General features: G+C 42.6%; 2 protein-coding genes across 5 annotated transcripts; one reads left to right on the plus strand and one right to left on the minus strand.

The window, feature by feature from the left end:
- Positions 1-918: 918 nt before the first annotated feature.
- Positions 919-3,435, minus strand: LOC111963171 (kazal-type serine protease inhibitor domain-containing protein 1). 2 transcript variants are annotated; one of them, XM_023986440.2, is made up of 4 exons: positions 2,093-3,435; positions 1,718-1,878; positions 1,403-1,550; positions 919-1,269 (listed from the first exon to the last, which is right to left on the minus strand). In XM_023986440.2, the coding sequence occupies exons 1-4, from the start codon at positions 2,571-2,573 to the stop codon at positions 1,151-1,153; spliced, it is 909 nt and encodes a 302-aa protein (XP_023842208.1). In that variant the 5' UTR covers positions 2,574-3,435; the 3' UTR covers positions 919-1,150. The 2 variants fall into 2 exon arrangements, with proteins under 2 accessions (XP_023842208.1, XP_023842207.1); XM_023986439.2 differs by having other exon boundaries at positions 1,403-1,577; positions 2,093-3,434.
- A 784-nt stretch (positions 3,436-4,219) lies between these two features.
- On the plus strand, positions 4,220-9,664 carry LOC111963172 (UDP-glucose 4-epimerase). 3 transcript variants are annotated; one of them, XM_023986442.2, is made up of 11 exons: positions 4,220-4,386; positions 6,329-6,462; positions 6,633-6,748; positions 6,929-7,042; positions 7,365-7,541; positions 7,694-7,807; positions 7,952-8,018; positions 8,192-8,277; positions 8,438-8,515; positions 8,978-9,092; positions 9,270-9,664. In XM_023986442.2, the coding sequence occupies exons 2-11, from the start codon at positions 6,342-6,344 to the stop codon at positions 9,338-9,340; spliced, it is 1,059 nt and encodes a 352-aa protein (XP_023842210.1). In that variant the 5' UTR covers positions 4,220-4,386; positions 6,329-6,341; the 3' UTR covers positions 9,341-9,664. The 3 variants fall into 3 exon arrangements, with proteins under 3 accessions (XP_023842210.1, XP_070299438.1, XP_023842211.1); XM_070443337.1 differs by having other exon boundaries at positions 4,296-4,386; positions 6,329-6,468; positions 6,636-6,748; XM_023986443.2 differs by having other exon boundaries at positions 4,296-4,386; positions 6,636-6,748.
- The last annotated feature ends 1,247 nt before the right edge of the window (positions 9,665-10,911 follow it).

The raw sequence follows: 10,911 nt of genomic DNA on the forward strand, positions 1-10,911 counted from the left end.
ACATGCATGTGGCAGCCTTGCAATTCTACAAAAAGTAGTTGTGCAGTTACAAAACATATTCATGCAGTACAATACATACAGTGATTAACTTTACAAATGTCTATTGAAACAGCTGCATATAGTGTACTACAGTCAATTTGCAATTACAAAAATACAGTAGTATACTGTACCTGTTCTCTTCTCTGAATGTCCTTACTATGGTGGACACAGAAAATCGGCTCAAATTGGGTTGCACTCTAAGTCCTGCTTCCCTCATTGTRAGTCCATGGACAAGAACATGGTCTATAACTGTTGCTCGAATTTCATCAGATATTTCCACTCTTTGTCTTCCTCTTCCTCTTCATCATCCTCTTCCTCTTTCTTGCCCTCCTCCTCCTCTTCGTCGCCCACCTCGCATACGCACTCGTCCTCTCACATTGTTTCTTCTATCCATTCTCAGACTTTCTCCTTCCCACCTTCAACAACCTGTTTMCTCTCTGAACTGGCTTATATTGGTTGTGTCGCATCATTTGAAACAGGTTAAATCAATTTTGAGTGGTTGTGTTCAATCAATGACATGTGTTCTCTATTTGTATTTGATTGTTGCCACTTGTGTTTACCAGTATGGATGACATGTGCATTAGAGTGCAGAATGTGTTTTGAGAATGAGAATGTGTTTKGAGTTTTGCTGAAAAGTCTAAGTGAGATCTGCAAATTGTGTTTTACCATGTGAAATGGTTTAAGGTATTGACAACAGACTGCATAATTAGCTAAATGAGTCCAGGCAACTGAGAACTTTGTTCAGCCAATGGGTTTTAGTGTTTTAGCAATTGAGAAAAACTGTAATGCATGGGCATAGCACCCTCTGCTGCTGTGATTCAGAACAACATGCAGAATGCAAATGGAAACAAGTTGCAAATAATGACATACAAACATACAAAAAGTTAACAACAGTGTTTTATTGTCTTCGTGCTATGATAATGCGTGCCATAGTATGATACACTAATAGAAAAACTAGTATATTGATATGTGGTATTCTACGTATGAGGATATTTTGTTAAAAAACATCATGCTCAGACTACATGCTCTTGCTCCTCCAAATACCTCTCCTTTGGTCAGTTTGTTCATTTTCTGTAAGTTAAACACTGTTGTTGTTATATAGACCCACAGTTCATCCCAGGTAGTCTCCAGATTCTGTCTGCCCATCATCGCTGCCTTCCTCAGTGTCGTCATAGTAATACTCCTCTTCATCCTCCTCTTCATTCAGACGGCCTTTCAGAACCCTCAGCTCTGATGTAGAGACAGATTGGGGGAAAAATGAAGAAGCCAATGGTGAAAACACCCATTACAAATCATATGCAGTGTTGGACTGGGATCTTACAGATCGAATGCTTTATGGATAGTATTTGCTGCCCTGTCTCACCCTGCCTGAGCACCGTGAGACGGGCGGACGCAGACGTCTCCCCCAGTGCATTGTGGGAGATGCAGGAGTAGATCCCTGCGTCTGAGAGGTGAAGATTCTGTATCTGCAGCCAGGTAGAGACTGTGTACCTCTGGGGGCCACCTCGAGCCTGGGAGGAGGAGAGGGAGGGCGGAGTCTGGGTATACAGGACCAGACACAGGCCACATAAATACACCAGATGTCATGTGCAAGTCCAACTTCAACAACGGAATGTAAACTTCAGTAAACTTAGACATAAATAAATAGTAAAGTGGTACACTAGTGACATCATTAGACCTGGACAGAGATGTGTGGATCGTCCCCTGGCAGGAAGTTGTCACTGCCCTTCTTCCTCCAGCTGAGGTTGGGCAGAGGGAAGGCAGAGACCTCACAGCCAAACACAATGTCGTTTCCAGTGTAGTTGGACAGGTCTCTGGGGGCTCTGGAGATACGAGGAGCTGAGCCAGAGAGGAACGCCATACAGAGACGAGAGTTTACATTGTGGCTCTTTTCACAGAACATATCCACATTACTTTTTTATATAAATAATGTAGTGAATCTTTAAAGCTCTTTTAAGACCTTAAAACCATGTTACAGCAGCAGTCTCTCTACTCTTCTTAGACCAATAGCTTTAACCTGACTGATGCTATAATAAGAATTGACTATAGTCACCAGAGTAGCATGGTCCCTGTCCAGTGAGTCTCAGAGTGGTTCCTTTCCGACTGGCTGCCTCTCTCAGCTGACACAGGTTGGGATAGGTGCGTCCATCAGAGCCACACACAGAGCCCTGTGCCTCACACACACACTTAGGTTCTGGTTCACCCCTCCCGCGGCCCCTCCGTCCTCTCCTGGTTCTCCTCTGGCAGACCAGCCCCTCTCCACAGCGCCCATAGAACTCCTGCGCCCCATCCGGGTCACATTGCTGCCCCTCCACGTTGCCACACTGCTCACAGCAGCCGCAGCTGTCCTGCACTTGCCCTGCTGGACAGTTAGAGGGCGCCAGAGGGCAGCGCTCCCTCTCACACTCCCCACAGCCCTCGCCCTCCTCCCATAGACGCAGCCAGCCACGGTGCTGGGGGGGCACCCCAAGGGTCAGATGGACAGATACACTCACACCGACACACATACACAACCACACCCCAGCCCAGGCCATGGTATGTGCTTCCCACAACAAACACACAAGCGCAAATGCTCTCTAAGTCAGTCACTGTCAGAGCAATTTCTCCTTGGAAACTTACAGAAAGAGGAGACACTGCAGAACCCCAAACCAGCACCAAACTGCAAATGGCTCGTTTCTGTAGAACCCAAACCCCTGGCTCGGTCCAAAGCTGGAGAATGTTGATCTGGCTGTTATTGTGTAAAAGCCTGTGGCTGTGTTGTTCTTCTCTGAGCTGAAGTAATATAATAAATGTTCCCTTCTGTCTTCAGTGCCACGTTGGGTTGGTCCTCCTCTGGATTGTTGGATTTCTGTGTTTGTTCCAAATGCCTTCTTCTTTTGTTCACCTTTCTCAGATAGTGTCTCCCTGTTTGTGTTTCTCCAGTTTTAGAGAAAGCGATTCAATTCTGCACGCAAAGGAGGAGGTGTGAGGAAATTGTACCCACCGAATACTTCTCTCTTCTCTTCTCCCCTCTTCTCTCCTCCGTCACAATGACTGCCTTTCTTCACGTGCCAGTGTTCCTCGGCAGGCCAGGAATGGTGCAAAAGTTTCAAAAATGCCACAACATATAAAAGAATGCCCCTCAATGTCTATTTCACATAGGCATTGATGTGGGGATGCCTCCTCTCCTACAAATCTGTCATCTACACAGACCATAAGTAATCTCCCATACACACTGAAACATGTATCTACGTTAAGATGGCACGTAAATGTCCATTTATGATGACATCCTTTCGATTTTATCATCCCTCTCTCTCTCACTTTCTCTCAGAGCCACTCTTGCTAGTGGAGCCATGTGACATTCCTGGGTCTGGCAATGCTTTGTGTCTGCCAGTGAATCTGTCTGCATTTTGGGAATACACATGCAAGAATGTTATTTAATATCTCTCAGTTGTATTGTGCATTTTTGAAACACATGTTTTTTTTATTATTATTTGGTAAACAAATTGTTTAAAGCTGAGATACAAAGAAACATATTGTTCTGCCTTGAGAGTTTGGGGGTTTCATTTGCAACGATATAAAATCATCTTGGATAAGAGGATGGCTTGAATCATGTCCAAATTAGAATGGAAGTTTGTATTTTTTCTGTTTTTAAATATCTGTTCATAATGATGATTCATTACTTCCTCCTGCCCAAAAAATATGTTTACGATGCTTGTACATTTTCTGTGTCAGGGTAATATTTTTCCTAACTCTGTAGTTTCTGTTCCTCCAATGTGGCCATTACTGGCCAATGCACAAGCTCATTGCCACCACAATTACGGTACTGTCTCTAAATAGTCAAAGGCATGGTTTCATCCGGTGAATTCTGACGTCAGAGCATGTGAGGCTTTGTTTTTGACGCCGTCCACGTATCAGTGCCAAGAAGTTAGCGCAAGTGGTCGGTAGATTTTCCAACTGAACTGGGTGACGCTACAAAAATAAAAGTCCTCTCTGATAAATAGTAATAGAAAGTCAAATATGATCATTTCTGATAATACAATTATAACATCTTAAGTCTCTAAGAAAATCAAGCTCTTACTGCATTAATTATATCTGCTTAAAAAGTCAGGAAAAAGGCTTTAAATTGGCTTTTAATTTGAAAGAACCGCGCATACGCTACCGGATGTAGTATTTGATTGTTCTGCATGGTCCACGTATCTGAACAGGAAGCAAMAAATATGTCCAAACAACTGCACTGTACAAGGGAGACTTATTTCAGGTGATATCTTAATTTTTTATTGGCAGTCATTGACACACACTCTATCTGTACTATATTCTTCGGACGTCATCTTTCCCGCGAAGACAATTCCTGGAGAAGACGTTCAAGTAAGTAGTTTCATTCATGTATGATCTTCTGGGTGAATGCCAGTGGTAACATTCATCCAGTGGTGACAGCTTAGCTGCAATAACTCAATCGGAAGAGTTTCATGTGAATGTCTTGCTAACTTTACCACATCAATAATGTTCTTGTTAACTGCCGATTTTAGTTGTATAATAGACTTCAGACTCTAGTGGCTCATGATTTACAGGCAGAATTGTCACGCAAAATATAGCAGTTCAATTGCATTTTAGAATTGAATATGTTGCTGATGTGTCTTGAAAAAAAGGTTCTGCCTGGGCGCAGTCATATTCAGGTTATGTCATGGCGTTAATTGCAACTGCAGTATAGTCTGGCAGGGACACTTTCTTCACTGCACCTACAGTGCCTTCAGAAAGTATTCAAATGTATTGAAAATGAAATAGAGAACTCATTTACATAATTATTCAAACCCCTGAGTCAATACTTTGTAGAAGCACCTTTTGGGGTGATTACAGCTGTGAGTCTTTTGGGGTACGTTTCTAAGAGCTTTGCACACCTGGATTGTACAATATTTGCCCATTATTCTTTAAAAAAGGTTTTCCTCTAGGATTTTGCCTGTGCTTATTGCTGTGTTCCATTTATTTGTATCCTAAAGAACTCCCTAGTCCTTGCCGATGAAAAGTATACCCATAACATGATGCAGCCACCACCATGCTTGAAAATATGAAGAGTGGTACTCAGTGATGTGTTGGTAGCTTTGCCCCAAACATATTGCTCAGTATTCATGACAAAAAGTGTATTTCTTTGCCACATCTTTTTGCAGTATTACTTAAGTGCCTTGTTGCAAACAGGATGCATGTCTTGGAATATTTTTATTCTGTGCAGGCTTCCTTCTTTTCACTCTGTCATTTACGTTAGTATTGTGGAGTAACTATAATGTTGTTGATCCATCCTCAGTTTTCTCCTATCCCAACCATTCATCTCTGTAACTGTTTTTTTWAAATCAACATTGGCCTCATGGTGAAATCCCTGAGCAGTTTCCTTCCTCTCCTGCAATTTAGTTAGGAAGGACGCATGTATCTTTGTATTGACTGGGTATATTGATGCATAATTAATATCTTCACCATGCTCAAAGAGCTATTTATAGTCTGCTTTATTTACAATTTTTACACATTATCAATAGGTGCCTTTCTTTGCGAGACATTGAAAAACCTCCCTGGTCTTTGTGGTTGAATCCGTGCTTGAAATTCACTACTCGATTGAGGGACCTTACAGATAATTGTATGTGTGGGGTACAGAGATGGGGTAGTTATTCAAAAATCATGTTAACCACTATTATTGAACATGGAATTAGTCCATACAACTTATTATGCGATTTGTTACATTTTTACTCCTGAACTTATTTAGGCTTYCCATAACAAAGGGGTTAAATACTTATTGACTTGACAGTTCAGCTTTTAATATTTTATTAATTTAGAAAATGTTCTACCAACAAAATTCCAATTTGACATTATGGGGTATTATGTGTAGATCAGTGACACAAAATSTAAATGTAATCASTTTTAAATTCAGGCTGTAACACAACAAAATGTGGAAAAAGTCAAGGGGTTTGAATACTTTCTGAAGGCACTGTWTGTTACCTTTTCATCATCTGTTTCCTGGTTGTACAGGTGCACTAAGTGGTGACGTTGGTCTGTGGGTGGGTGGGGCACTGACAMTTAATAGTTGAACTACATACCTCTTGCCATTTATTTTCTAGCTTTACAAGCACTCCAGGTTTTATGGGTTGTTATCTCTAAGACAAAATGTAAACTGGGCTGTCCTGAAATATTGTGACAGTCTCATTAAAGCCAGGCATTGATCTAAGGTAGATCTGAGGCCGAGCACATCTCTAGAATGTTGCTATGTGCACTAATGATTGTTGTGMGTAGTGTGTTGCTGGTGTGTGATGTGTTTTGTCTTTGTAAGGCGGGGGGTCACGATGGCACAGAAGGTCCTGGTGACTGGGGGAGGAGGCTACATCGGCAGCCACTGTGTGGTGGAACTGATTGAGGCAGGATTCTGCCCTGTGGTCATAGATAACTTCAGCAATGCCGTCCAAGGTAAATGTCCTTAGTTTGCCCAGTGTGGCTTTGCGAGTAGGCTAATACGGCCTATGACACTCTATCTGTTTGACAGTTACTGTTTGTTTTGTGTGTGACGCTGATAACAGTTCCAGTAAAGGTYCGTTTGTGTGTTGATCATTGTTCCACATCCTTTTTGTTTTTTGGAGGAGTAAGGGATGTCCCTGAGAGCCTGCAGAGGATAGAGAAAATCCTGGACACCAGCATTGAGTTCTATGAGCTGGACCTGCTGGACCGCACAGGCCTGGAGAAGCTCTTCAAACAGGTTTAAAACTACACATGTATCCCTGCTGAACAGTGTTCACAGGCTTTAACTAGACCCCAGAGGATTTCCTCTTCAGGTCATGGAGTCAGGGACAGCTCCTGGCCCTATTAGCATTTTTGCTCAAGACCTTTGTCTTTGTTCGGTTTTTTCTTGTTTGTCTCTGTCTTCATGTCCTAARAGCATTCATTCAGTGCTGTAATGCACTTTGCTGGTCTAAAAGCAGTGGGTGAGTCAGTTGAGCAGCCATTGAGGTACTATCGGGTCAACCTSACTGCAACCATGAACTTGCTTGAGGTAAGCGAGAACACCTCAATCTTAACTTGCCTTGCATTTTTTGAAGCGACCTATTATGTAATGGCATTCACTGCCGCTTGCCTAGAACTGCTACCAAAGTGCATGAGTGCTTGTGGGTTGATTTTATAACTTTGTAGCACTGTACTTGTCTTTTACTTTTGACCCGCTACTAGTGTTTGTGTTGCGTGCAATAATCTCAACCCGCTTCCTGATGTTAGTCTGTATGCTTAAGCATGTGTGTGCCTTAGATTGCTGTCTCAAGGGCTGCTGTCTGTCCGTGTGTGTGTGTGTGTGTGTGTGTGTGCATCTGCATGCCTCCCAGGTGATGCAGACTCATGGCGTGCGCAATCTGGTCTTCAGCAGCTCAGCCACGGTGTATGGAGACCCCCAGCGGCTTCCCATAGACGAACAGCACCCTGTTGGGGGGTGCACCAACCCCTACGGCAAAACCAAGTACTTCATAGAGGAGATGATTATTGACCAGTGTAAGGCAGAGAAGGTACTGTACCTACCTACCCCAGGTTCTCTATTCAACATCACACACACCCTGACCATCTGTCACATACATCCCATGCATGATAGATGTCCTGAATAACAGTGTGTACCAATGTGTACCAATGTGTACAACGATACTACTGTATGTATTCACAGGACTGGAATGCAGTGCTGCTGCGCTATTTTAACCCGATCGGGGCTCACTCCTCTGGGCTCATCGGAGAAGACCCTCAGGGCATCCCCAACAACCTGCTGCCCTATGTCGCCCAGGTAACCACAAGCAATGTTTATCCACCTTGAATGATGCGATATACTACTGAGTTATTCCTTTTCTAATCTCTGTTCTTGTCACTGGGATGTAGTATTATAATTGACTTAACTTTATGTGCTGTGGCTCTCTCGTCGCTAACCCAGGTGGCCATTGGGAGAAGAAAACACCTCAATGTGTTTGGGAATGARTACGACACTATTGATGGAACAGGTAATGATGACTGACTTTATGCTTAAACAAAAGTGGGTTGATTGACATTGATTGAAAACAACACAGAATAGAATTAAATCAATCATAACCGTCTGATGGTAAATGTCAAATCATCATTTKTTTTGTGAAATGCATCCAATTCTGAATAATCCTTCTCCTCTTTCTCTCTTTAGGAGTGCGAGATTATATCCATGTTGTGGATTTGGCCAAAGGACACATAGCTGCCCTCAAGAAACTGAAGGACAATTGTGGATGCAAGGTACAGTATACRGGCGGCCTGAATTACATGAACACACTATTACCTGAGTGATCTTTCCTGTCTTTCCTCATTCATTCACAATTTCTCAGGTCTCTGCCATTTTCATATAGAAATGTGACGTTTCCCCCCCCTCTCTCCCTCCCTGTATCTCACTCTCTAGGTGTATAATTTAGGAACAGGAACCGGTTACTCTGTGCTCCAGATGGTGAAGGCTATGGAGAAGGCCTCAGGGAAGGAAGTGAGTGATTTGAGACTCTTTTAAAAACTTTAGAGCCTTCATCCATCAGTATTCCTAGATTTATTTCCTCTTGATTATAGGGAATGGTATAATTTTTTTGAACTACATGTATAGAACATCTTGGCCATGTTCTGTTATAATCTCCACCCGGCACAGCCAGAAGAGGACTGGCCACCCCTCATAGCCTGGTTCCTCTCTAGGTTTCTTCCTAGGTTTTGGCCTTTCTAGGGAGTTTTTCCTAGCCACCGTGCTTCTACACCTGCATTGCTTGCTGTTTGGGGTTTTAGGCTGGGTTTCTGTACAGCACTTCGAGATATTAGCTGATGTACGAAGGGCTATATAAAATAAACTTGATTTGATTTAGAAAGCGGCTACTTCAAGCAATACCTGTCTGACGGCTAATTTCAGACCAAACCATTTCACGTGAGGGTGGTTGTAATGTAATGATTGTCTTTGCCACAGATCATGTACCTGATCGCCCCTCGGCGAGGAGGAGATGTAGCATCCTGCTATGCTGACCCCCTTCTGGCTGAGAAAGAGCTGGGCTGGAAAGCTGACTTCGACCTGGAGAGAATGTGTAAGTACACCTTTATTGAACTACTACTACTACCCTTTTACTTTCATTGTTACTCTGAGTCTGTACATCATTTGTCAACACAACACGACAGCTCCAGGCCTCAATTCAATGCACAATCTTGATTACAAAGAGCAAATGTTTATTCTCATAATGTCATGCCTCTGGTTGTCTCCAAAGGTGAGGACCTGTGGCGCTGGCAGTCCAAAAACCCTACCGGATTCACTAATAACAGCCCGTCTTCAATATGATGTCACTCAACYCTCATCTTCTTCACTTCCTCCTATGTTGCTGGGCCAAAGCAAATCATAAAGTTCTTCATTTTTCTTTTGCATTCACACATGAAGAGACCTCAAGACAAAATGAATGATTTATATTTCATAATGATTTAATATTATGTTGTTGATTCCATACAGGTACTTCTCTAATGCTTAGGTGAAAAATACCATGTCTTGTCATTTGTATGTATTGTCATAGACATTTTCTCTAATGATATAGTAGCTGAGTCAATAGCCATAAAAATGGGGAAATACGTTTTCTAAACAAAGYAAATATATTGTGTAATTATGTTTTMATTTCATTGGTCACATCAATCATTTTTCATTGACCCTGGTAAGAGATGCTGTGGTGTATATGGTGCTTGATTGAATGGATTGTTTGAGTTAACCATATAACTGAGTGATAGCTATAGTACTACAATATACATGTGGGAAGGCTATGTTTTTGGAACAATTAGTTCAAATTGTTTTTGTTTTTTTACAAAAATTAGGAGGATCYGGTTGGCCTAATCTTAGGAATGTTATTATTTCAATAATTCCAKATGTCAAGCCCTAAAAAGGTGAGTATAGTCTCTAAAAGGGGGCACTTATACTGTAAGTGGCTCCTTGGTCTTCGGGCGCTCAGCACTGCCTTTTTTTATRGTCTAACAAACGGGTTTCGGTCTTTAGGGCTGAGCAGGAAGTGAATGTGTACCCCAAACAAGTAAAAGAAAGTAAAATTGCCCAACATTTTTTTTTAAATGGCAATMATGACAGAGATGGGGGCGAATAGGGCATATCGGGCACCGGGCGAACCAGGTCACCGTAGAATATCGATACCTTTGTCGTGGTAGAGCATTGGCAGAGACCGGGCGCGTGTAAGCAGGATATAGGGTATGGGGAGTGATTCAGGCCAAAATTAAGCCTAGGCAACAGTACCACCATGTGGCTGTCGTCTACTATTGAATGTCCAGCTGAAATGAGGTGATACCAATGCCTTACTAACGCCTGCTTATTAATAAAACCCGAAAGTGCATAGTTTATATTGGTACCGTTTTCCACATGCAAGCCGACATTCCGATGTAGGTAGTATAAGGGATTTGCGTCAATTCAAATCTYGTATCAGGATAAAATGTGATTCAGAGTCACCGAATAAACTTTAAGTATTTTTATTAAACTCAAGCGATAAATGGTAAATGCAATTTTCGTATATACGGGTTCACTGTAACACCTCGCAGGGTAGAACAGGGAACTGGCAGGATGTAAGTAAACAGCTGTTCTTATACTGTGATAGACGTAGTTCCAACCCGTCTGTTGGCCTATCACAGTAGAGGCTGAGTGTGGTTTAAACTTGCTCAGCCTATCGCCGGCGCTCAGGCTGGTCCCAGCCTCTTGGCGCTCCTTMGTGTCCGGCGCTGTTGCTGTGTAGATTACGCTCCCACACCCTAGAGACTGGGGCCAGACAGTTCTGTAACATTGTTTGAGCTATTTGCACCTGCATAGATAGCATACTGTTCTCGCTCAAGGTTAACCACAGCTTCTCAGCACACTATCTGGGGCAAAAT

This window comes from Salvelinus sp. IW2-2015, linkage group LG4q.2 (genome assembly GCF_002910315.2).
Source record: "Salvelinus sp. IW2-2015 linkage group LG4q.2, ASM291031v2, whole genome shotgun sequence".
Taxonomy (NCBI): domain Eukaryota; kingdom Metazoa; phylum Chordata; class Actinopteri; order Salmoniformes; family Salmonidae; genus Salvelinus; species Salvelinus sp. IW2-2015.

What these genes read in the sequence shown, in the direction of transcription:
- LOC111963171 (XM_023986439.2), bottom strand. Translation starts at nt 2,573, where the DNA reads ATGGCCTGGGCTGGGGTGTGGTTGTGTATGTGTGTCGGTGTGAGTGTA. An exon ending in ATCCACACATCTCTGTCCAG is followed by an intron (nt 1,578 to 1,717) that starts GTCTAATGATGT and finishes CTGTATACCCAG; the next exon opens with ACTCCGCCCTCCCTCTCCTC. An exon ending in TCTCACGGTGCTCAGGCAGG is followed by an intron (nt 1,270 to 1,402) that starts GTGAGACAGGGC and finishes TCTCTACATCAG; the next exon opens with AGCTGAGGGTTCTGAAAGGC.